Source organism: Odocoileus virginianus, chromosome 6 (genome assembly GCF_023699985.2).
Source record: "Odocoileus virginianus isolate 20LAN1187 ecotype Illinois chromosome 6, Ovbor_1.2, whole genome shotgun sequence".
Taxonomy (NCBI): Eukaryota; Metazoa; Chordata; class Mammalia; order Artiodactyla; family Cervidae; genus Odocoileus; species Odocoileus virginianus.
In genome coordinates, this window is record NC_069679.1 from 27,038,827 (window position 1) to 27,065,557 (window position 26,731).

At 42.2% G+C, this 26,731-nt stretch overlaps 1 protein-coding gene across 1 annotated transcript in view; it reads right to left on the minus strand.

The window, feature by feature from the left end:
• EHD4 (EH domain containing 4) overlaps nucleotides 1-25,253 on the minus strand; it is an 85,539-nt gene extending 60,286 nt beyond the window's left edge. Inside the window, exons 1-2 of the mRNA XM_020906810.2 lie at nucleotides 24,910-25,253; nucleotides 2,802-2,978 (exon numbers count right to left, since the gene is read on the minus strand). Coding sequence (XP_020762469.1) covers nucleotides 2,802-2,978; nucleotides 24,910-25,142 — 410 coding nt within the window. The 5' untranslated portion in view covers nucleotides 25,143-25,253. The remainder of the gene's footprint in view (nucleotides 1-2,801; nucleotides 2,979-24,909) is intronic.
• Nucleotides 25,254-26,731: the final 1,478 nt, after the last annotated feature.

The following is a 26,731-nucleotide window of genomic DNA, read 5'->3' on the forward strand; positions in this document are numbered from 1 at the left end:
TTCTTGAGCAAGTCATTTTACTTTACTCTCAGTGTTCTCATCTGTAAAATGGCCCTAGTATCATCCATTTTATTAGCCATGAAAAGAAGGTGTATGTGAAATTATTAATCAATGATTTGGGTTCCTGAATATTCATTGGAAGGACTGATGTTGAAGCTCCAATACTTTGGCCACCTGATGCAAAGACCCAACTGATTGGAAAAGACCGCAGTGCTGGGAAAGATTGAAGGTAGGAGGAGAAGGAGGCAACAGAGGATGAGATGGTTGGATGGCATCACCGACTTAATGGACATGAGTCTGCGCAAACTCTGAGAGATAGTGAAGGACAGGAAAGCCTGGTGTGCTGCAGTCCAGGGCTCACAAAGAGTCGGACACAACCTAGTGACTGAACAACACATTTGGGAAGTTGTTATTATAATCCTTACCATTGTTGGTGGGCTATATGAAGGACAGCCTTGAATGTTAGACAGAGGAGAGAAGACAGGGATTCTCAGATCAACATCCTCCCGTCTGGCTGCTGAGCAGTCACTAGCAGGCCTCGGCCAGACGGCCCGGGTCCCAGTCCCAGAGCTGCCACTTATCAGTCGAGTGCCCCGTGGAAGCTACATGGGCCTCTACGTCTCAATTTCTTCTCTTTACACTGGGGAAAACAGCCGCAGCTATGTCACAGGATTTTTGTGAGAATTTAGAGCTAATTCACCAGTAAAGATTAGACAGATAGTAAATGCCATATAATTATTCGCTATTCTTTTTCTGTGTATTCTGAATTCAATTAATACTTGATGGGTGGATTATTTTCAGCAAGTTTTAAATTCTGAGATAAAGAATCTTGCCATTCAGAATCTTTCCCGAAAGCTTCTTTTTCATACTCATCTGTTGTACACTTGTGATTTGAGAAAAAATAAATATGTTAGGGAAGTAAATCATCTGCCAAAATAAAGCCAACAGCCATTCTCCCTTGTTTTTCCCTTGTGAATAGAGACTTTATAAAATGGGAATTTGAAAAAGGTGGCAGCTTATTTCTTTCTTAAGTCTTTGTCAGGCAAAAAGAGAGTAAGGCTAAGGATAGTAGTAATGGAACCAAAGGATTCCAGGTAGACTTTCACGGAGAAGGATCCTGTGCTCTGCACTTGCCAGGGCCTCTGGAATCTTCCAGGGCCAGTTCTGGGACAGGAAACCTGGCTGTTGCCTGCGCCGAGACCATGGCCCCTGGGAGGCCCTGCTGGGGGAGCTTCTTGTCCCACTCCCCCGCAGCTGTGGTTCACTCTTCCTGAGAGACCCCTGGGGTTCTCCCTCCACGGCTCAACCCCTACTTTTCCTACAAGGAGACAGGGTGGTGCCAAGCAAGGTTGCTCTGGAGTTGAGAAGCGTGCTTCTTCTAGAGGAGAAACTCTTAAGGTGGAAAAAATAATCTGGAGAGTGTTCTGTCAGTCACCGTCAGCAACAAGATGGAATTTCTCTGTGACTCCATCTACATCATCTGTGTATTTCTATTTAATCTGCTGCCAAGTTCTCTTGCTGCCACTTGGACGCCTTCTTTGATTTGCTCTGGGAGCATAAATTAGCTCCTAGGGGAGAGTACCGATCCCTAGAGAGTTGGGTTTTTCACAGAGGGCACTTGTGGAGGTTGCCTGGGTCACACTTGGCACAGCCATCACACAGCGCTCTGGCACATCATTCACTCCATGGTCCTTGTGAATGGCACTCCCTGGAGTTGTGCAATCAGGCGCAACTCTCAGCTTCGGGGAGAACAGCTGTCAGCTGGGAGGATCTTTTCCGCTTTTTTTTTTTAAATCTAAAAAGCAGAAGTGTAGTTTCAAGTCTTTCATCTGTCATCTCTAGTTCCATGTCTCCCTAAAGGCGTCTGGAAGACCACTCTCTGGTTCTGAACCTCCCATAGCCCACTCCCTGCAACTAAAGAGACTCACAAAAGAGGGAAACGGGGGAGTGAGGGGAACTCAAGAAAGAAGAAAGAGAAACGGGTTTTAAAAAAACAGGCTCGGAGTGACAAAAAGGAAGAAGGAGGGGGAGGTAGGAGCAGGTGGTCCCTAAAAGTGCAGAGCTGTGTCCAGGAGAACCCACTGGCTTGTCCTCGGTCCTGGACCTCACTGCGTCTTGGGAACTCTGGAGAAAGGCAGTACAAATACAACACTGCTGCAATCCAGACAGAGCCTCAGCTATCCTACGACCTCACCTCTGTGAAATAATGACCATGCAGCAAACGTAATGTTGGGCTGTTCTGCCTCTGTTTCCCCTGCGTGGCTCTAACGAACGAGGATGCAGCTCAAAGCACGGGACTGAGAAGCCAAAGGGACACCCAGCGAGGTGGGGTGACTGGTCCTGGAATAACCAGGATTAAATCCAGGTGTCGGGAGAACGTCAGTGGCCCTCTGGGCTTAGTTCTTTGTGTGAGGTCCTGGCACACAATGCCTGAGAGTTAACCATCCGGCCACCATGTAATGCGGCCAGCACAGGCAGCTCACTACCCCTCAAGGCAACCTGATCCTTTCCCGTGAGGTTCAGATTATTAGAAATTTGTTCCTTATACTGTGCGGCCCTGTAATGTCCAATCCTGGGCCTTAGCTCTGCCTTCTGAAGCCACCCAGGGTAGGTATAAATGATCACTTCCTAAGAGAATCTCCCCAATATTTGAACATGATGAGCGTATTTTCTTATAACTTCTCTCTTTCAGAACACACATATTCTGTTTTTCTGGTTTTGAACTTTTACACATAACTGACAAGGATTTAAAGAACAGCTTTAAATAACTGGTCCAAAGATGGCAGTCTGCTGGTCCTTACCGATTGAGGAAGGCATTTCCAAAGCGACCAAGCTTTCGAAAGGGCTTTTTGGGGTCCACGACTAAAGCGTTCCCTGGGGTGTTGCCCTCGGTTTCCCCATACATCACAGCGATGAAGGAGTCGGTGGTGGGCTCTGGCCCAATCCTCATGCCTGGGAAGTCTTGCTCCAGTAAGTATCTGAGAGAGGGGGGAAAAAAAAGAAACAAACTTAGCATGGTGTGACACAGTAGGGGGCTAAAAAGCTTGCTGGGGCCACTAACTTGGAACATAATCATTTAAAAACCCAGAATATAACCCCCAAGGAAAAACAGAATGATTGGCATTGTACTCTTTTGCAAATAATGAATTTTCAAAGTTTAAAATCTGCAGACCTACTTTCTCTCCAGTGTAAGGAGCCTAGTGAATGAGGCAGATGTGCTGCAGACTTGCTGGACTTCTCAAAGTGGACCTTAGCTCGGCATAGCAATTACTGGTCATGGTTCCATTGGCACAATAGCTACTACCCCAGAGAAGAGGACCCAGTCGGCTCCTATGCATCCTGGAAGACCCTGCTCAGGTCCACCTCCTTTAGGGAAGTATTCCTGTCCCTCAAGCATGTTGGGGTCACCTGCTCTGTGGGCCCTGGGCACCCTGTGCCTGTAGCCATCACTATGGATGCTGCACTTTTCTGTTCGTGGGTCTTGAAGGCAGGCCCATGTCTATGGCCAGATGTATTAATATTAATACATTCCCAGCGCCCAGCACCACACCTGCCCACAGAGGGCACTCAATGCAGCAAATGAAATAAGAAACCGCCTCCTTCCTGGTCCCTGGCAATCAATGTGGCCCCACATCCTCTCTTGAGCATTTTATAGCTCCCTTAGGATCCTGGAGGTGGTACCCATGGAAGACAATCTCTAAAGAATTCAGTAGCAACCCAGAGGCTGATAAGAGGAGGACTCGGATTAGGTATCACCAGGCACAGTCCTAGCTCTCTGTGCAAATTGGAAAAAGATGCCCCTTCCTTTAGGCAGACCCAGCCCTGCACCATGGCTCACAGCTTAGTGAGCAGAACTCTAAGCTGTATTTTACCCTCACATACCCTGTTGCCCAGGTGCCCGCATGCAGTTTAACCAGTATACAGCAGCCTTGGCAGATGCCATTGAGGGGTCTCCTTCAGGGACTGAGGAGACAAATTGGTGTGCTACAGCAGCAGTCTCCAACCTTTTTGGCACCAGGAAGCAATTTCGTGGAAGACAGTTTTTCCATGGAAGGTGGTGGGGAGAGGGGATGGTTTCCGGATGATTCAAGTGCATTACATTTATCGTACACTTCATTTCTATGATTAGTACATTAGCTGCACCTCGGATCCTCAGGCATTAGATATTGGAGGTTGGGGATCCCATGCTAGAGTGACATGGCTGGGGTGGAGCAAGGGAGCCAGAGGTAGAATGATGGGGAAAGTGCGCTTTCTGTGGGAAATGGTTGTGTCCCAGCATGGTTCCTCCCCACCCCCACCAGCATGTCACGTCACTCGGTGGTGGTGGCAGCCACACAGAGCCCCTCCCTTCCTCCCCACCAAGATTTCCTTTCCATGATGGAGGAACACATTTAGGTGTGTTTATCATATATGGAATGGTGGGGGTGGGGATGGGGGTGTGTGGTGGGGACCACTCCCTCCTTCCTTTGCAACCAAGGAGAACATAAAGGGGGGAGGTCTTGGAACACTTTTTACTCATTATCAAGCAACAAGTAGAAACACAACACCTTCAGAGGACACTTGCTGGGATAGTGAACGGGGACCAGGGATGGGGACAGTGAAAGAGAACCCCTGCTTGAGGTAACAGAGCTGTGTCCCTGCCCTGCAAGGGAGAGACCCTTCCCCCTGGGAGGAGGCTTAAGGGCAGAAACCTGTACAACATTTTCCAGCTCTCCATTTCTACAGCTCGAAGTCCACTTGGTCCTAAATCATTTCGTTTCTAAAATGTCTTGACGGATCAAATTGAGGTCCAGAACCTGTGATTTTATCCCCAGGAATAGAGGGAAAGAAGGGAACTACCAAACATCCAACACCATCCTGCCATTTTTCTAAGAATAAGGAATTAAGTCACCCTTTAGACTCATGTGTTCTTTGTAAACAAAACTGAAATTGTTTAGCACTCTCATCAGGCTGTACTTGAAATATTTCATTGATCAATTTTTTTAACATCATTCAAAGTTTCAACATTTCCATGAACTTGTGGAGCACCAGAATAGATACATCATTTAAATACATCCCTTAAATTTAGAATAAATGTGAAAAAAATCAGATAATAGCACCCAGCATTTATGAAGTACAGTCAACCCTTGAATAACATGGGTTTGAGCTGCACAGGTCCACTTACACACTCGCTCTCCTTTTCCTGTGTTCTCAAAGAGGGCTGCCAGCTGCCAGCTCTAGCGGTAACTGCTCTAGGAATCTCCAGCCAAGTCATCGACGAAAAACAAGACAGACATTTGGACTCCAAGCAGCTGATAGAAGGGGTGGTGGGGAAGACAGGCAGGAGACCTGACATCACTTTGTCCCTGTCTGCTGAGGGCCATGGTTCAGCCTTGTCCAACTGGCTCCTGGCACCCTGCTCAGCCTATGTCAAGGAGTAGCCTCCATGCAAGGATATAGGTAGACAGTGTCTTTCTTCTTCCATTGCTGAGGTTTGACAATTTTTCTTTGACTTCATAGAAAAAAATGTCATTTGTGACACGGGGAAGAAAAACATCTTCAAGACAATAAAAAGTCCTTCAACATCCCCAAGCACCATCTTCTCAAAGGTGGGCTTAAGAATAACTAAAAAATAAGCAAATAAACTAAAAAAGGCACATTATTCAATGACAGATATCCAAAATTCAAGCCACAAACTCCATCTCCCCTGAGTATTCACCCATGCATTCTGTCTGGGTTTTGTCTGAAACACTTGGGCTTGGAATAGTGGAAAAGGCATTCATCATTTTAGTAATAACATCTAATGTATAAGAACTTGTTATGTACTAAAGTCTTTACATGAATGTAACCTTATTTCATCATAAGTTCCTTATGGGGTAGGTACTATTTTTACGCCTCTCCCCCCATTTTACAGATGAGAAAACAAAGGCTCAAATAGATTAAATAGTTGATTAGAACCTAGGATTTCTTATTGGTCCTATGAGAGCACTACCTGTCTTAAATTAGACTTGAGAGGCTAGCAGTCTCCAACAGGCGCATTTGTAGGAATGGGTTCTGTGAATCATAACAAATACACAAATCTAAGACTTTTTAGTTGGTATTTAATTATTGAGTAAGCACTCCAAAAAGCAACAAGGCACATATATTTTGGGTGTTTTATGAACATTATTATTGATATTACTTACTTGTTTATTTGGCTACACCAGGTCTGAGTTGCAGCATATGGGATCTAGTTCTCTGATCAGGGATTGAACCTGGGTCCCCTGAATTGGGAGCTCACAGTTTTAGCCACTGGACCACCAAGGAAGTCCCATGAGCATTACATTTTCATTTTCAAGCCAAATTCTAGAGAAATGGCCTGTGTCATGCTAAACAAGATTTCAAAATATTTGTGCATACATTGGCATCTGTGCAGAGAGTTTTGAGGCTCAATTCATTGCTGTGTCTGGGACATTTTTCAAAAGTGCATTTAACTCCAAAAATTGTTCCTTTCAGTATTACTAAGGTTTTAAACCATATATGAAGTACAGCTTTTGAGTTCAGCAGAGAAACAGTTTTATTTCCTGATTTTTAAATCCAGGTCTGTGAATTAAAATGCATAACGATTTTTAATGGGTTGGAGGGTTTTAAACAGTGTATTTTTTATTGATAATACCTGATCCACCACTTCACTAGGAGAGGGACTGAAAAGAAAAAGTTTGTCTTTCAACTCTGATTTGTTCTGAATCTGGAAATGATGCTTTTAAAGCAATTTCCTTTGTCTATCTCCATGCTTAATACCAAGAAATGGAAATGGGAGAAGAATCAAACATTTATTATCATAAAACTCTTATTAAAATGGTACAGAATATATAATTATTTCCTAGCAATGAGTTCTACCATCACCACTGCTTGCAGATACCACCAAACAATGGATGAAATTACGTCGTACAGTTTATAAGGCAATCTACACATAGGCTTTATTACTTCACCCTCATTGTTGCTGGAGGAGGTATTTTTATCCCTAGCTTATAGAAGAAAAAAACTGTGTTTATGACAAGCTAAGCAGCTTTCACAGAACATTAATATAGGATAATGATTAATTCTTAACATATCGATATATTTCCATCCCATCATTTTCTGCAAGTATTATTTTTTCATTATAAAATTGAGATCAAAGCATGTAAACAACTTTGCATCTAGACTTTTCACAATTAGTTATTCCTCATGCCATTAAAAATTGGAAGAAAAAAATTTTTAATGGCTGCATACTATTCTGAGGTGAGTATGTACTTGCTATTATAAATAATGTTGATAGAAAACAAACTTACAGTTACTAAAAGGGAAAGGGTGTGGGGGAGGGTAAATCAGGAGCTTGGGATTAACAGACATATATTGCTATATATAAATACATAAACAACAGGTGCTATGGTACACCACAGATAACTATAGTCAGTGGCGTATAAAAACATATAATGGAAAAGAATCTTAAAAAGAATTTGCATGTGCACATGTGCATGCACGTGTGTGCGCGCGCGCACACACACACACACACAAGGTCTTCCCAGGTGGTTCAGTGGTAAAGAATCCTCCTGCCAATGCAGGAGATGCAGGTTTGATCCTTTGGTTGAGAAGATCCCCTAGAGAAGGAAATGGCAACCCACTTCAGTATTCTTGCCTGGAAATTTCCTTGGACAGAGAAGCCTGGAGGGCTGCAGACCATGGGGTCGCAAAGAGTCAGATGCAACTGAACATGTACACACACACATATAAATATATATTGGAATCACTTTGCTGTACACTAGAAAGTAACACAACATTGTAAATTAACTATACTTCAAATAAATAAAGCTGAGATAAATATCTCTGGACAAATATCCACTTAAAAATTTTGTTGTTCAGTTTCTAAGTCATGTCCAACTCTTTGCGGCCTCATGGACTACAGCATGTCAGGCTTCCCAGTCCTTCATGATCTCCAACAGTCTGCTCAAATTCAGGTCCATTGTATCAATGATGCCATCCAACTATCTCATCCTCTGTTGCCCCCTTCTTCTCCTGCCCTCAATCTTTCCCAACATTAGGGTCTTTCCCCAAAACAATTTTAGCCTATTTATTTATTTTTATTGAAGTATAGCTGATTTAAAATGTTAGTTTCATGTGTACAGCATAGTGACTTAGTATTTTTACTAAGCTCAGTTTAGTCAGTCAGTTGTGTCTGACTCTTTGCGACTCCATTGACTGCAGCACGCCAGGCTTCCCTGTCCATCACCAACTCCAAGAGCTTGCTCAAACTCATGTCCACAGAGTTGGTGATGCCATCCAACCATCTCATCCTCTCTCATCCCTTTCTCCTCCTGCCTTCAATCTTTCCCAGGATCAGGGTTTTTTCCAGTGAGTCAGTTCTTCACATCAGGTGGCCAAAGTATTGGAGCTTCAGCTTCAGCACTTTCAATGAATATCCAGGACTGATTTCCTTTAGGGTGGACTGGTTTGATCTCCTTACAGTCCAAGGGATTCTCAAGAATCTTCTCCAACACCACAGTTCAAAACCATCAAGTCTTCAGCGCCCAGCTTTTTTTTATGGCCCTTAATACTTCATGAAAGGTTATTACAAGATAACTTTAAATTTTAATCTTCTTTGAGTTACTGAAAAACTAAGTCAGGCTAGACTTCACTTCCATTTTAAAACTCTATGTCTTCCTTGAGTGTGAAATCTAAGTTTTCATTTCATTTCTGTCTTTCCCTTAACTAAAGCATTGACATATTATTACCAAGACTGCTTGTTCAGATGACATCACCCTTGTAACTAATCTACCTACTAAGAGAGTGGAGCAAGAAACTGGAATGGCCTGTTGGACCAAGAATCTGGAATTTGCTAGGTAAAGCCTTTTACAACTCTATTTTCTCAGCTATGAGTGGAATTTAAATTCCTTGGGGTTGGGATGTGCTGAAAGCACGCTGATATCTAGTCTATGCCATAACCTGGAACTATTCCTCTCCACCTTCCATGCTGCTCTGGAAGGAGGGTGGAAGAAAGGGAAAGGAAGGAAAGGAGAAAAAAGGGAAAGGAAGTCTACTGGAATCAAACATGCTTCCATGAGGAGGGCCCGCATCTGCATCTACACTCCCTGTCAAGGGGATAACAGCCAACACATGCCAAGGAAAGGGAAGGCAAGCATCCAAACCAAAAACAGTCCTCACACCAAAAATATATTAAACCCACACAAGTTATGCAGGGTTGCTCCCTCATATAAATAGCCCTCCAAGACTACAGAAAATAACTGTTTCTCCTAAACTCATGGAGTAAGAGAAATATAAGCACACTGAAGAAGCAGAGGAACCACTCTCAGTTAATACATTACTGACCAGATAATTTCTCCAGAAACTAATGCCTGTGGCCAGTGATTTGTTATGTGAACACCGAAACATCTCTGGTCAATAATGTTCGGGTAACAAAAGACATATTAGTATGTCTCTGTTCAATAAGTTTTTAAAGACCAGGAGAATTCCCCTGTAGGAACACACAATAAAACAGACTTCTTCAGTCTAGTAGACACTGGGTTCAAAAAAGAAATAATGAAAATACTGAAGGAATTAAGAAGAGCTATCTTCAAATTTCTTAAGGAATTAAGAAATGATGATTGCTGTAAAAAGGACCTAGAAGCTACAAGGAGATGACAAGAAAAATTAGATAATTAATTTTCTGAGACAAAGCTGAGCTAAAGGCACTGAACAGCAGAATGAATAATGCAGAAGATCAAATAAGTGATCTGGAAGATAGAATAACAGAAATCACTCAATCAAAACAGCAGACAGAAAGCCAAATGAAAAAAAACTGAAAGCACTATAAGAGACCTATGGGATAACATAAAGGGGGCTAGTCTGCACATAATAGGAATTCAGAAGGAGAAGAAAGAGAAAGGGGGATTGAAAATGTATTTGAAGAAATCATGGCTGAAAACTTCCCAGACCTAAAGAAGGAAACAGATGTCCAGATACAGAAAGCACAGAGATCCCAAACAAGACAAACCCAAACAGACCTACACTAAAACATATTATATTAACAATGGCAAAAATTAAAGACAGAGAATTCTAAAGGTAGCAAGAGAGAAAAAAAGTTAATTACAAGGGAACCCCCATAAGGCTATCAGCTGATTTCTCTACAGAAACACTGCAGGCCAGAAAGTGGAAAAATATATTCAAAGTTTTGAAAGGGATAAATCTGCAACCTAGACTACTCTACTCAGCATGATTATAATTTAGAATAGGAGGATAAATAAATAATCTCCCAGATAAGCAAAAACTAAAAGAATACAGCAATACTAAACCTGTCCTGAAAGAAATATTGGAAGGTCTTCTCTAACTAGAAAAGAAGCAAAAAGATATAGGAAGGAGGAAATCACAATTGGAAAGTAAATCACTTAAATTAGCCAGTATTCAGGTCAAAAAGAGAAAAAAAAAAAAACTATTTGTAGAAGCAATGATAAACACAAGTAATAGCAAAAAGATAAACATGAAGATGTAAAAAAGGGGATCAACATCATAAAATGTGGGGGAGCAGAGAAAGAGAAAACAGATTTTCTTTTTAGAACGTGTTTGAGCCTATATGACTATCAATCTAAAGCAAGCAGATATAGGAAAGAGTTAATATACTTGAAAAACAGGACAACCACAAATCAAAAATATAAGATAGATTCACAAAAGCTAAAGAGAACAGAAGCATAAAAGGAAATCAAACCACAAAAAGAAAAAAAAAGGAACAAAGAAGAAACAAAAAATCAACAGGAAAACAAGGTTTAAAAATGAGAATAAATACATATGCATCAAAAATTACCTTAAACGCCAATGAACTGAATGTTCCAATCAAAAGACATGGAATGGTAGACTAAATAAAAAACAAGGGCCTACAAACGCTGCCTACAAGAGACCCACCTTAGGATAAAGAACACACAGATTTAAAGTGACAGGATGGAAAAAGAAATTTCATGCAAACAGAAATAACAAGAAAGCAGGAGTTACAATACTAATATCAGACAAAATACACTTTAAAGCAAAGACTATAAAGAAAGATAAAGAAAGACTATATAATGATAAAAAGATCAATACAAGAAGAGGATTTTACACTTATTAACATATATGCACCTAACATAGGAGCACCCAAATATATAAAACAAATACTAACAGACACAAAGGGAGAAACTGATAAAAATACAATAATAGTAGACTTTAACACCCCACTCACATCAATGGACAGATCTTCTAGACAGAAAATCAATAAAGCAAAGAGATTCTAAGTGATACAGTAGAAGTTAGACTAAACATATTTTTAGGACATTATATCTGCCCCAAAACACACTACATATTCTTTTCATGTGCACATGGAACATTCTTTAGGACTGACCACATACTAAGGCACAGAACTAACCACAAATAATTTAAGAGTACAGAAATGATTTCAAGCATCTTCTCTGACCACAACAACATGAACTAGAAATCAACCACGGGAAAATGAGAAAAAAACAATTACATGGAGACTAAACAACATGCTACTAAGAAAACAAGGTGTCAACAAAGAAATCAAAAAGGAAATTAAAAAATACCTTGAGACAAATGACAAAACACAGCTATACAAAATCAACAGGACACTGCAAAAGCAGTTCTTAAAGTTCATAGCAATATAGGCTTTCTTCAAAAAACAAGAAAAATCTCAAATAAACAACTTAACACTTTAAAAGAAACAGACAAAGAAGAACAAACAAAACCTAAAGTCAGCAGAAGGAGGAAATAATAAACAATGGGGAGGAAAAAATAAAATAGATATTAAAAAAAGAACAAAAAGTCAATAAATCAAAAAGGGTAAACAAAATCGACAAGTCTCTGGCCAAACTTACCAAGAAGGAGAGAGAACCCAAATAAAATAAGAAATGAAAAAGGAGAAATCTCAACCAATACCAAAGAAATACAAAAGACATAAGAGAATACTATGAACAATTATACGCCAACAAATTTGATAACCTAGAAGAAATGGACAACTTTATAGAAACATACAGCCCACCAAAACCCAATCAAGAAGAAACAGATAATTTAAATAGACCAAATAGATTCTAAAATAAACTCACTACAAAAGTCCAAGACCAGATAGCTTCACAAGCGAGTTCTACCAAATAAACAAAGAAGAATTTACATTGATTCTTCTCAAGCTCTTCCAAAAGACTGAAGACTAGACAACACTCACAAAGATATTCTATGAAGCCATAACACCCTGATAGTAAGACCAGACAAGGATATCACCAAAAAAGAAAATTACAGGCCAAGGTCTTTGATGAACATAGATGTAAAAATTCTCAACAAAATACTAGCAAATTGAATCCAACAACACATAAAAAATGGTCATACACCATGACCAAGTAGGACTCATCCCAAGTTCACAAGAATGGTTCAACATACACAAATCAATCAATGTAACACATCACATTAATAAAAGTCAAAAACCACATGATCATCTCAATATATGCAGAAAAAGCATTTGACAAATTGTTTTTTGCAAATTCAACATCAATTCATGATAAAAACTCTCACCAAAGTGGGTAAAGAGGGGACTACACCTCAACATAATAAAACCCATTTTTTATAAACTTACAACCAATATGATATTCAATGATAACAAGCTAAGAACCTTTCCAACAAAATCTGGAACAAGACAAGAATGCCCACTTTCATGTCTGTTCAACATAGTATTGGCAGTCCCAGCTACAGCAACCAGACAAGAAAAAGAAATAAAACACATCCAAGTTGGAAGAGGTAAAATTGTCACTATATGCAGATGACATGATATTATATATAGAAAGTCCTAAGGACTCCACACAAAAACTACTGCCATAATAAATGAATTCAGCAAATTAGCAGGATAAAAGATTAGCATTCAGAAATTGACTGCATTTCTTTACACTAACAATGAAATATCAGAAAGGAAGTATGCATATATATATATACACACACACACACACACACCTAGGAATAAACCTGACTAAACAGGTGAAAGAATTATATGTTGAGAACTATAAAACTTTAATATAAGAAATTAAAAAGGATTCAAAGAAATGGAAAGATAGTATCATGCTCTTGGAAGAATTAGCATTGCTAAAACGGCCATATTACCCAAAGCAATCTAGGTTTAATACAATCCATATCAAATTATGACTCATGAGATTTTTCATAGAACTAGAACAAATAATCCCAAAATTTATTTGTTGTTGTTTAGTTGCAAAGTTGTGTCCGACTCTTTTGTGACCCCACGGAGCCCACCAGGTTCCCCTGCCCACGGGATTTCCCAGGCAAGAATACTAGAGTGGGTTGCCATTTCTTTCTCCAGGGGATCTTCCTGACCCAGGGATTGAACCTGTGTCTCCTGCATGGCAGGCAGATTCTTTACCACTGAGTCACCTGGGAAGCCCCCCATGGCACCATAAAAGACCCAGAATTGCCAACGCAATCCTGAGGGAACTCTCCCATATTTCAGACAATACTACAAAGCTACAGTAATCAAAACACTGGTTTGGTACAAAAACAGCCACATGGATGATGGGACAGAACAGAGAGCACACAAATAAACCCACACACCTATAGTCAATTAATCTTTGACAAAAGAGGTAAGAATATAAAATGCAAAAAAGTCTCTTCAGGAAGTGGTGGTGGGAAAGGTGGACAAATGCATGTAAATCAATGAAGCTGATTTACAACGTGCACAAAAATAAACTCAAAATGGCTTAAAGATCTAAACATCAGACATATCATAAAACTCCTAGAAATGAGTATAGGCAAAATAGTCTCTGACATAATTCAGACCAATGTTTTCTTAGGCAATAGAAAGAAAAACAAAAATAAACAAGTGGGACCTAATCAAACTTACAAGATTTGCATAGCCAAAGGAAACTATAAAAAACAAAAACAACCAAATGAACAACAACAAAAAAATATGGAAAGACAACCTATGGAATGGGAAGAAATATTTGCAAATAATGTGACTGACAAGGGCTTAATCTCCAAAATATACAAATAGCTCATACAACTCAACAACAAAATACCCAACCCAATAAAAAAATAGACATTTCTCTTAAGAAAACAAATAAATGGCCAGTGGGCATATGAAAATATGCTCAACATCACTAACTATTAGAGAAAAGGAAATTAAAACCACAATGAGGTACCAACTCACACCAGTCAAAATGTCCATCATTAAAAATAAATGCTGTCTACAAATAAATGCTGGAGGAAATACAAATATTATTAGTGGGATAGCTGTGAAAAGAAGAGAAGCAAAAAGCAAAGGAGAAAAGGAAAGATATACCCATTTGAATGCAGAGTTCCAAAGAATAGCAAGGAGAGATAAGAAAGCCTTCCTCAGTGATCAGTGCAAAGAAATAGAGGAAAACAACAGAATAGGAAAGACTAGAGATCTCCTCAAGAAAATTAGAAATACCAAGGGAACATTTCATGCAAAGATGAGCTCAATAAAGGACAGAAATGGTATGGACCTAACAGAAGCAGAATATATTAAGAAGAGGTGGCAAGAATACACAGAACAACTGTACAAAAAAGATCTTCACAACCCAGATAATCATGATGGTGTGATCACTCACCTAGAGCCAGACATCCTGGAATGTGAAGTCAAGTGGGCCTTAGGAAGCGTCACTACAAACAAAGCTAGTGGATGTGATGGAATTCCAGTTGAGCTATTTCAAATCCTGAAAGATGATGCTATGAAAGTGCTGCACTCAATATGCCAGCAAATTTGGAAAACTCAGCAGTGGCTACAGGAATGGAAAAGGTCCGTTTGCATTTCAACCCCAAAGAAAGGCAATGCCAAAGAATGCTCAAACTACGGCTAGTAAAGTAATGCTCAAAATTCTCCAAACCAGGTTTCAGCAATACGTGAACCGTGAACTTCCAGATGTTCAAGCTGGTTTTAGAAAAGGCAGAGGAACCAGAGATCAAATTGCCAACATCTGCTGGATCATCAAGAAAGCAAGAGAGTTCCAGAAAAACATCTATTTCTGCTTTATTGACTATGCCAAAGCATTTGACTGTGTGGACCACAATAAACTGTGGAAAATCCTGAAAGAGATGGGAATACCAGATCACCTGACCTGCCTCTTGAGAAATCTGTATCCAGGTCAGGAAGCAACAGTTAGAACTGGACATGGAACAACAGGCTGTTTCCAAATAGGAAAAGGAGTACGTCAAGGCTGTATATTGTCACCCTGCTTATTTAACTTATATGCTGAGTACATCATGAGAAACGCTGGGCTGGTGAAGCACAAGCCTGTATCAAGATTGCAGGGAGAAATATCAATAACCTCAGATATGCAGATGACACCACCCTTATGGCAGAAAGTGAAGAAGAACTAAAGAGCCTCTTGATGAAAGTGAAAGAGGAGAGTGAAAAAGTTGGCTTAAAGCTCAACATTCAGAAAACTAAGATCATGGCATCCGGCCCCATCACTTCATGGCAGATAGATGAGGAAACAGCAGCTGACTTTATTTTTGGGGGGCTCCAAAATCACTGCAGATGGTGATTGCACCCATGAAACTAAAAGACACTTATTCCTTGGAAGGAAAGTTATGACCAACCTAGACAGCATATTAAAAAGCAGAGACATTACTTTTGCCAACAAAGGTTCATCTAGTCAAGGCTATGGTTTTTCCAGTAGTCATGTATAGATATGAGAGTTGGACTATAAAGAAAGCTGAGGGTCGAAGAATTGATGCTTTTGAGAAGACTCTTAAGAGTCCTTTGGACTGCAAGGAGATCCAACCAGTCGATCTTAAAGGAAATCAGTCCTGAGTGTTCACTGGAAGGACTGATGTTGAAGCTGAAACTCCAATACTTTGGCCACCTGATGCGAAGGACTGACTTATTGAAAAGGACCCTGATGCTGGGAAAGATTGAGGGCAGGAGGAGAAGGGGACGACAGAGGATGAGATGGTTGGATGGCATCATCGAATCAATGCACATGAGTGTGGGTAAACTCAGGGAGTTGGTGATGGACAGGGAGGCCTGGTATGCTGCTGTTCATGGGGTCGCAAAGAGTCAGACACGACTGAGCAACTGAACTGGAACTGAAGTTCATACAGCCACTGTGGAAAACAGTATGAAGGTTCCTCAGAAAACTAAAAATAGAATTATATGATCCAGCAATTCTACTCCTGGGCATATACCTGGACAAAACTATGATTCAAAAAGATACACACACCCCTATGCTCATAGCAGCACTATTCATAATAGCCAAGATACATTAACAACCTAAATGTCCATCGACAGATGAATGGAGGAGAGGATGTGGTATATAGAATGGAATACTACTCAGCCATATAAATGAAATCACGCCATTTGCAGCAACATGAATGCAACTAGAGATGATCATACTAAGTCAAAGAAAGAAAAATACCATATGATATCATAAGTGGAATCTATAATACAACACAAATGAATCTATGTATAAAACAGAAACAGACTCACAGACATAGAGAAGAGACTTGTGGTTGCCAAGGGGGAAGGGGTTGAGAAAGAATGGAGTGGGAGGTTGGGTTAGCAGATATAAGCTATTACATTTGAAATGGATAAACAACAAGGTCCTACTGTACAGCACAGAGAACTATATCCAGTATCCTATGATAAACCATAATGGAAAGGAGTATAAAAAGAATGTGTGCGTTATAAGTGAATCACTTTGCTCTATAGCAGAAATTAACACAACACTGTAAACAAATTCTACTTCAATTTAAAAAATGGGAAAAAATTAAAAACAATGTTCCAAACTGTACAATAGAATATGATGCAGACATTAACTATTTTTGAAGATGACTTAATAACACAAGAAACAGTTCATTATATCATCTTAAGTGAAAAAGGCTGTTTATTAAATTGCATTTATTGCATAATCCCCAGTTTTATAACCATGACTTCTATGTCTTCATCTATGTCATCTGTTAAAAATGTGAACAGACAGAGTTTGGACCACATGCCATGGAAGGTCCACCAGAGTGAGCCTCTCTTCAGGCTTGATGGTTCCAGTGTCATAGATGTCACCAACTGGACATTCATCTAGCAATAGTTCCCAAACATTTCTTGGGAGAGGCTACCTAAAAATCATCATGAGAGGTAGTTTATAATAATAAAAACAGATTTTTCAGTCTGACCCACAGAGGTTCCACTTTACAAGGTCTGGAGTGAGCCCCTGGAATCTGTTTCAGAAGGTCTTCTGGGGATTCTGACCCACAGACAGATTCTGACCCACAGATAAGATTCAGGACCCAGCTTTCTAGTTCAGAATTCTCCAAGGTTTTGAAACGTGTTTTGAATGTCCTTTAGAAGTAAGCGTCTAGATGTCACTTCTAATCCTCGGGGACTGCTGCCCTTTGTCAGGTAGATAATGTAATCAGTGGACAAGAGGCCAACAGACAGCATCGCCCAAGCAGGGACTGCTGCCACCAACGCCACACTCAACCTGTCCTGCACCACCCCCATCCCTCAGAACCCTTGCTCCAAGTCCTGCCTCCTCCTGCGCTTCTGAACCACCAGCTGCTCCCCCTCCACACACCCCTTCTAGCGACTTCTAACTCTGCAGGATCATGATCATTAACCAAACCTCCAGAATGCCTGTGACCAGGGCATGGTTCCTTGCCTTCAGTGCCCAGCTGCTGAGAGTTTTCTATATTTGATGCTTCACTTCCCACTCATTCTTCAACCCACTGTCACCTGGCTTCCATCAGCACCACTTACTGACCCTTGTCAAGGTCACCCTGGCTTCTGATTGCTAATCCACTGGTTCTGTTTCCTCAAGGCAGCTGACGCTGCTGACCGCTCCCTCTCCCTGGCTTTTGTGGGGAACACCTGCTGTTTCACCTGTCTAGCATCCATTTCCCCTTTTCAATAACTGTATTCTGAGGAGTCACCTCTCCCCACCATCAAGCCGTGTGGTTTGGGGGCTGATCACCCCATTCCAGACACGGATATTCATTTCCCCCAGCTTGAGGGACTGGCTCAAGGATGGGCAGATGGCCAAAGTCGAGCCAATGAAACTCGAGCCAATGAAACTCAAACTTGAGACTTGTTGCTCAAACTATCGGGAGAGGGGTTCTCTTCTTTCCCACTGGGGTTGCTGAGTTGGCAGAACGTGAGTCTGGAATTGGAGAGGGTCTGCCTGCCCCATGAGTAAGTGCCTGAGAAGGAAGCCAATGTGAGAAGACAACAGAGCAGAGAGACCAAGTCCTGGGACCATGGGGTCAGCACACTCTGGTCCAATTAATTTCAAGAGAAAAAGTGTATCTTTTTACTTAAGGCTTTTTAAGTTGAGTTGCTGTCACTTGCAACCAAGAGAGTCCTAAGATGGCCCTGACCCACCATCCTTCCCTGGCATCACCTCCACCTCCGTGGTGATATTTTCCGTAGCACCTTCCCAAGGTCCTCCTCCTCTCATTCCAGACCCACATGTCCGACCTGTCTTGGACTCTACACCTGGGTGTCCACTTATGCACAGGCTTAAACCTAAACTCGTAAGTATGCCCCTATTCTTCCTCACCTCAGTGGACAGCTCACCCACCCACCTGGTTAACCAAACTTGGGCCTCACCGTGGATACTTTCTCACTTTCACTTCCCTATCTCCTTGGGGCTGCGAATTTTTGCTCATTCCGCAGGGTTTGGCTTCTAAGTTGTACCCCCAGATGCCTCTTCCAACCTCCAAACCTGCGTGAAGGGTCCCAGCCCACCCTGTGCTTTAGTGTCACGCTCTTGTCACCCAGAGCCCTGAGGGCTTGATTCTTTTCCACAGTCTGTGATAGCTGGGCCCATCTCTGATATCAATACTATTTGAGGAAAGGAACACTAGGCTGTGTAGGTATGAGCTTACACTGTATACGGTAAATACAGTCTATACAGTGAAAATTAAATATTTCAGTATTTCAGAATGAACTGCAAAAGGCATGGTATTTGGCACAAAAGACTATGATTTTGGGGATCTAGCACTTGAATGAGGGTAAGAACCATCCAACTGGGCCCCCAGTACTTCCCTAAAGGAATTTTTCTTTTTTAATGGGTGAACCAGCCTGCCTTCTACTGAGCATCTTCACTTCTCTTTAATAGCTGAGTCTAGAGCTTATCAAAGGAACAGAGTAGAGCTTTGTCCTTAAAATCTTCTTCTTCCCTTTTTAGAAAACTGGAACATTTGCCTGCTTCCAACTTTCTGATACTTTTCATATTCTTCATTATTTCTTACAAATCACAGAACAGAGTTTTCTTTGAGCACAACTGCAAGCTCTTCCTACAAGGACCTCCCATCCATCTATCCGCCTGGGTATGTCCTGGGTCTTGCCTGTGGCAGGCCCTAGAGAGCTCCTCGTTGTCTAGTCTGAGTCCTTCTCAAACACGCCTGGGCTCTCTTTTACCATCTCTGGAGCACGTTCTTTGAGAGAAAAGGAGGATGCAAAATAACGGCTGAGTAGTTCTGCTTTTTGTTAATGTTCCAACAAGAGTCCCAGGCTTGAGCCTATCGCTTCCTGATTCTTTTTTCTTGTTCTGATAATACCTAAAAAGGCTTCTTTTAATTGTCTGAGGCATTTTTTAAAATTGTCTGAGGGGGCATATTGTCTCAGCCCCTAACTTCTGCTTCTTAATGCTTTGTGCTATCCACCAACCTTGTTTTCATCCTTGTCCATGGAACCCCTGCCGCCCTTTCCCCTATTAATGCTATATTTAATATTTAAAGGTTTAAAACATAACTGCTTTATCAAGTATTTTATAGGGAAACATCACACCGTGATTTTACTAAACTGAGCATTATGAAGAATGAACGTTTAAACACTGACAAGGATATACAAAGAAAAAAACAAATAGGGATTGCATGTGGCTATTTGTACACTGCTTTTTCTCAGGTCTGCTTGGTTCCTTTTGTCCTTGGTTTTCTTTTAGCTTATTTCCACTTTGTTTTTTGTTTTCTTTCTGGCATCCATTTTCATTTTAAATTATTGCACACAGATGCAGAAATTACTTGATGGGCATTAATTGTAGAATTTATGGAAATTAAATCATAGGATGCTTAATACTGAAAGACTGAATTGTTTCATATTTTTATTGAGATATAATTCATATACCATAAAACTCACCCTTTTAAAGGGCACAATTCTGCGGTTTTTAGAATCCTCACAAAGTTGTACAACTAAATACCTCTATCTAATTTCAGAACATTTTTATCACCCAAAAAGGAAACCCTGTACCCATTAGAAGTCACTTTCTATTCTTCTTGCAATGTGGATATCCAATAGTCCCACTATCATTTGTTGAAAAGTATATTTCCCCCCACTGAATTGTCTTAGAACCTTGTAAAAACAAATTTATCAAACATGTATTGGCTTATTTCTGAATTCTCAATTCTATTCAATTGACTTATATGTCTCTCCTTATTGTCACACTAGTATCACACTGTCCTGTTTACTGTAGCTTTGTGGTGAGTTTTGAAATCAGAAGTATGAGAAATTGAATATTGTTGTTTTCTCCCCCAAGATTGTTTTGGTTATTCTGGACCCCTCACAATTCCACATGAATTTTTAGGATCAGCTTGTCAGTTTCTACAAAGAAGGCAGTTGGGATTTTGCTAGGGATTATGGTGACTCTAAAGATCACTTGGAGTATTACTGCCATTCTAAAAATATTGACGGAGCTCCGCTAGTGGTCCAGAGGTTAAGAATCTGCCTGCCAATGCAGGGGACACAGGTTTGATTTCTGGTGTGGGAATATTCCACATGCTGTGGGGCAACTAAGCCCATACACCACAAATACTGAAGCTCATGAGCTCTCGAGTCCATGCTTCCGGACAAGAGGCCACTGCAGTGAGAATCCCTTGAACCACAACTAGAGAAAGCCCTTGAATAATATCAAAGACCCAGCACAGCCAATAAATAAATACGTAGAAAATACACTGTCATTCAACCCATGAACATGGAATGTCTTTCCTTTTTTTAAAGTTTTTTTAAAAATTTCTTTCAACAAAGTTTTACAGTTTTGCATTACTTTTGTTAAATCTATTCCTAAAATATTTTTTTAAGGTGCTATTATAAATGGAATTGTTTTCTTAATTCCATTTCCAGATTGTTCATTGATAGTGAATAGAAATAGAACTGATTTTATATATTAATCATGTATCCTGACAGCTTAGTGAATTTGTTTTAAGAATTTTTGAAGGCTTTTCCTAATCCTTAGGATTTTTTTCTATATACAAGATCATGTTCTCTGTGAATAGAGATTTTTTACTTCTTTCCAATCTACATGCCTTCTATCCCTTTTTCTTGCCTTATTGCCTTATTCTCTACCCTTTAAAAACCTACAGTGACTTCTTTTTTCCTCATTAGAATAATTTTTTTTGAGAGAAAAGGACAAGAGTGTAGGAAGGAGAGAGAAAGCGGAGCTCTTAAAAATCAGAGGTTGCAATTGTGTGGCTTGAATTGATTTTTGGTGAACCTCACATTCTCTCGTGGGAAATGTCTTCCCTCAAAGCATCTGGGCCCAGGGATTTTCTGGGGGAATCTCTGAAATCTGTTTTCCTCAGGTTTTGGACACAGGTCTGATTGAGCCCAATATTCAGCCTTCATTGGCTGTTAAACAGTCTGCCATGACTTGGCCACCTTTCCCATGCCCATCTCTTCTCCTTCTCTGGCCAATTCTTTCTTGTTGCCCAGAGGCAGAGTACCCCCAGTTCCTCCCATTGCATCCTCAGTCTTCTGAGAAATAAAACTGTCAATAAGACAATAGACTGTTTTGCTTCCATCCCAAAAGGACTTTGACAAACATCTCCTGAAGTTCTGGGCCAGCTTTGTGACCCATGTGAGGAAAGTCCATTAAAACTCTCCTATCTATCCTCTTCCTTGCACTTGGGCCCCTCATGGTCATCTTCCATAGCAAGCAGAGCTTCTTGACACTCAGACTCTCCATCCACTCTATTTAGTTTTGTTTTTGTTTTTTTGGCCAGTCTGCATGGTATGCAGGATCTTAGTTTCCTGAGCAGAGATCGAACCCGCACCCCCTGTAGTGGAAGTGCACAGTCTTAACCACTGGACCACTAGGGAAGCCCCTAGAAGACCTTTTAATTAGAACACGGCACACACTTCAAATGCCTCACTCCTGGTGAAAGTCCTGGCTCACCATGTTTCAATGGGGCTCTTAATTCTTCCCAGTTATGGGACAAAAGGAAGGAAGAGTAAGGTTTCATCAAAGGTGGAATGTATATCAAAGGCTTTGCTGCGTGACTTCACAAGGAGAGGTTTCCCTCCATATTAGTGTAGGCTCTGTGTAACCAGTGACCTCTGGGGATGTGCAGGAAGCCAGGTGGATAAGAATCTCTGACTATGCAGACAGGTGCATCCTATAGCCAATTATGAGCTTCTAATGCTTACTGGCTAGAAACAAAACACCCAGGCACTGACCAGCCTCAGAGAAAAGACAGCCACAGATGCAGGCAGGTTCCAGGATGGTCAGCACCTGGGTCAACACTTCCGGCCCCCAGTACCAGTGTAGGACTCTAGAGGGCAGCTGCCCCTTCGCTTGGGTCTTTCCTTCCAGAAGCTGAATCTTTTCCTTCTAGCCCCACTCTGAAATCAAACTCAGATCTCCGGTGCCTCACCAACCTTCTGGTATACCCTGAGTTTCTTCCGCCCTCACAGGTCCACTTTTGTGTCTGGTGCCTAACAACCAAGTCACTTAGGCCAGGGAAGGTCTCAAGAGCAAGTGACTTCCTGATAGGGTGATGACTCTCTCACTGTGGTGTTGCACGTGGGGGCTCCAGGGCCTCCTGAGAAGTGGTTCATTTGGATGGAGTCATTGTTTAGTCGCTAAGTCGTGTCTGACTCTGTGACCCTATGGACTGTAACCTACCCGGCTCCTCTGTCCATGGGATTTCCCAGGTAAGAATACTGGAGTGACCCAGGGATCGAACCCGCGTCTTCTATTTGGCAGGTGAATTCTTTACCACTGAGCCACCTGGGAAGTCCTTGGATGGAGTTACCAAATCCTTCTTCAAACTGTGCTTAGCTATTCCACAAAGTTACCCCAAATGATGAAACAGAAAAACAGTAAGCTGAAAAAAAGATGGATACATGTTTCCGTGGGTTTGTTCTCCTGCCTTAGGTTTGCTTATTATCCAGGCTATGGGAGCAGAAAGGACCAAATCATATCCAGGCTGACACAGTATGAACAGAGGCTCCCTAAGCACATAATAAAGCTTTCATGGCAAAGACAGATGGGAGGAACTGCCCAGGGTGCTCTGAACAGGCCATCACCAGTGCTGAGACTATTTTAATTATAACAATGCTTACCTTCTTATCCTTCATCTGTATATTTCAAAAGGTCTACCTCCTACTCTTATGCTATATAATGCTTCATAGCCCTATATACTTAAATTGGTTAGTATTATTGAGCCCTGAAGTGTATTTTATAACATCTTTCAAGGTATCAGTTTATGTGATATTTCTAGGTTCATTTTGAGTGTCTTAGGTGACATTTAATACTATTTTCAGCTTACTAATAAGCACCAAATAAAGCAATTTAAAATTATTTTCTTCCATCTTCCTTTACATTCAACTTACTTTTGAGAACTATATTTCAATATAGTGTATCAGCTTTGCTGAATTAATTCATCATGTACCTGCAGGTTTGGATTGAACATATTTTCTGTAGTGACAACTACTCTATTTGTAGGAACTATTTAGGTCACTGGAACCCAGAAAAAGAGGCCACTACTTAATAGAAATGGCATGTATCCAAATACAGAAGCAGTTTTCTGAACACCTGTTGATCATCAATGATGAAGAAACACGATTTCCAAAACCCTGGCCCCAAACCTAAAATGATCACTTTGTTTCAATGGACACACAGTTTAAGCCAGGAAAACAAGTCTCCTAACCAAAGAGAGTCTTAATATGCCAGCTGCTTTAAAAGTAAAATAGCCTCTTCAAAAAGCAATCTGTTACAATGTAAATTATTTCCCATTAAAAACCACTTCCGAGGGACCTATATGATTTGAATGTCAAGGCATCCACAGTAATTGTTTGCTTTTGGAGACACGGCAAGCATGACAAATATTTTCAGTTGTCAAGGGTGACGGAGAAGGGAATGACCCACCTAAGAAATGGAAACTAACCAGTAGTAATATGACACTCCCCCTGAGCTCCACTGGGCGCTGGCTGGTTCGGCGGCTACACACAGCTAACTTCTATGGCAGGATAAAGAGGCTGTGCACGAGCTGAATGAAGGCGGCCTCTCTACCGGGTCCCCCTGAAAACAGTGTTGGGGGCGGGATGCAGGGCCGCAAGGGAAGGGGGCGTGGGCAATACCCTCTACTGTTGCCATTCTTTCACTAAGTAGTTATACGCCGGGCACTGTGCTAGGGCTTAACTTTCCAACTTGACTCAATAATCCATTCTGCTACCCCACACTTTTGTCCCCATTTCCAGCCCTTGGTCTCACTCGCTTGTTAAGAAGGTGCTTATTATAGCCTTGCTTTTCCTCCCATCCCGGGGCTCCCAGGCTAGGGTGACAAGATAAAGCCAGCCAGAGGAGTGCCTTTCCAAACGCAAGAAAGGAGGGCTTGTAGTACGCAGAGAAGGGGCGCGGGGCCGTTCTGAGGACCCTCTCGGCCGCGTAGGGAGAGCCTGCCCTCACATTGGCGGCCGGTCCCAGGGCAGGGCTTCAGACACCCGGGCACCGCGCTCGGACGAGGAACCTGAGGCCGCGCCGATGCTGGAGAAAGCGGCAGAGAGGGGATTCCTCGAAGGAGAAGGGGGCGCTGCAGGAAGCCGGCGGGAGGCTGGTGACAACAGGCGCGCACGTGGGGAGGAGGACCGCCTCCACCTGGTGACGGGGACAGGTGTGCAGGCAGGAGGGCGGAGGGGGCGGGGAGGGTTACCTGATGAAGGTGGTCTTGCCGGTGCTGTACTGGCCCACCAGCAGGATCATGGGCTTGTTCTCAAAGTCGGCGTCCTCCAGCGCGGGCGAATGGAACTCGTGGAAGCGATACGCCTCCTCCAGCGGCAGCACCTTGCGCTGGTAGAGCGAGCGCAGGCCACCCGTCACCGTCTGCACCGGGTCCGCGCCCGTGCCTCCGCGCCCGCCCGCCTGCCGCCCTAACCAGCTGAACATCCTGCCGCCCGCCCGCTCGTCTGTGCCCCGCGTTCGCCCTTTCAGTGCCGGTCCCGAGCTCCGACCCCACTCCGGGCTCGACCCTCCCCAGCTGGCACAGAGCAGCCCCAACAGCCCTCGCCGCCGCCCGAGCTGGCCCCGCCTCGCGCCATCTCAGCCAGTCTCCGGCCGCTACGTCACGGGAGTGTGTTCATTATTCAGAAGAGCTCTCTCAAGTGCTTTCTCATTGGACCGCTGCCGGCGCGAGTGGAGGCGCCAGCCAATGGAGACGAGTGTCTTAATGAATTATTGATGACGGAGCCTTTCTGGAGGACTGGGCGAAGAAGAGGGTGTTTCTCCAACTTGCCAGTGCAGACCGGCGAACCAAGGGGCCGGGTGTGGTTGGTAGCCCGCGCCCCACCTTTAGCCAGGTGGCGTAGATTTCCGGGCAAATCTGAGCTGGCAAAGAAACACACACCCGCGCGCCGCTTGAGGCTGCTTAGTCTCCTGGGATGTTTTTTCATCCCAGCCCTACGATGCTGGGGACAAAAGTTAAAAAGGTTAACAGGCGGGTTCTTTCTGCCTACTGGCAGCTTATTATTACTCTGACTTTATCTGTGACGAAACCCTGACTCAAGGACGTAATTGACCAAATTCGAAGTTGGGATGGTAGACTTCAGTCTACTTGGGTAAATGTTTCTCCAGGCTGCCTCCACTTCTGGATCGAGTGAAGGCTTTTTTGCCTTTAGTTTTCTTTATGTGCTTTTCTGTAAATTTGAAGGTTTAGTTATCCTCATTATTACAACCTCATTGCCACATATTGACATAAAAAGAGTTACTGTTAGCCTGTAGCAGTGTCTTTTTCAGGTGATAAGAATACATCATTGGAGAAGACTCTAGAGAGTCCCTTGGACTGCAAGGAGATCAAACCAGTCAATCCTAAAGGAAATCAGTCCTGAATATTCTTTGGAAGGACTGATGCTGAAGCTCCAATACTTTGGCCACCTGATGCGAAGAACTCTCTCATTGGGAAAGAGTCTGATGCTGGGAAGGATTGAAGGCAGGAGGAAAAGGGGACGACAGAGGATGAGATGGTTGGATGGCATCACCGACTCAGTGGACGTGAGTTTCAGCAAGCTTGGGGAGTTGGATGAACAGGGAAACCTGGCGTGCTGCAGTCCATAAGGTTGCAAAGAGTCGGATGCTACTGAGTGACTGAACTGAACCGAACTGAAGGATGCATCTAAACTGAGATAAGGAGAAATAATCAGCCATCACTTTCGGTGTCCTACGTTACAGTTTTAGAACGTCTCAATGGTTTCAGTGCATTTCTCGAGTGGTGCTGGTGGTGGTGGGGAAGGGGGTACCTGCATAAGAAAACTTGAGATGGTTGTTAAAATGCAGATGTCTGGTCATTACCCCTGTCCTACTGAGTTAAAATATTGGAGAAGGATGAAGCTCAACAACTATTCCCAGCTGATGCTGATGTATTCTAATCTGGGGGAAATAGTATCACAACAGACTTCTCACATTGGATATTAATGCAGATTCTGATTGTGTATGGGATGTTACCTAAGACTGTGTTTCTAACAAGCTCCTAGGTGTTGCCC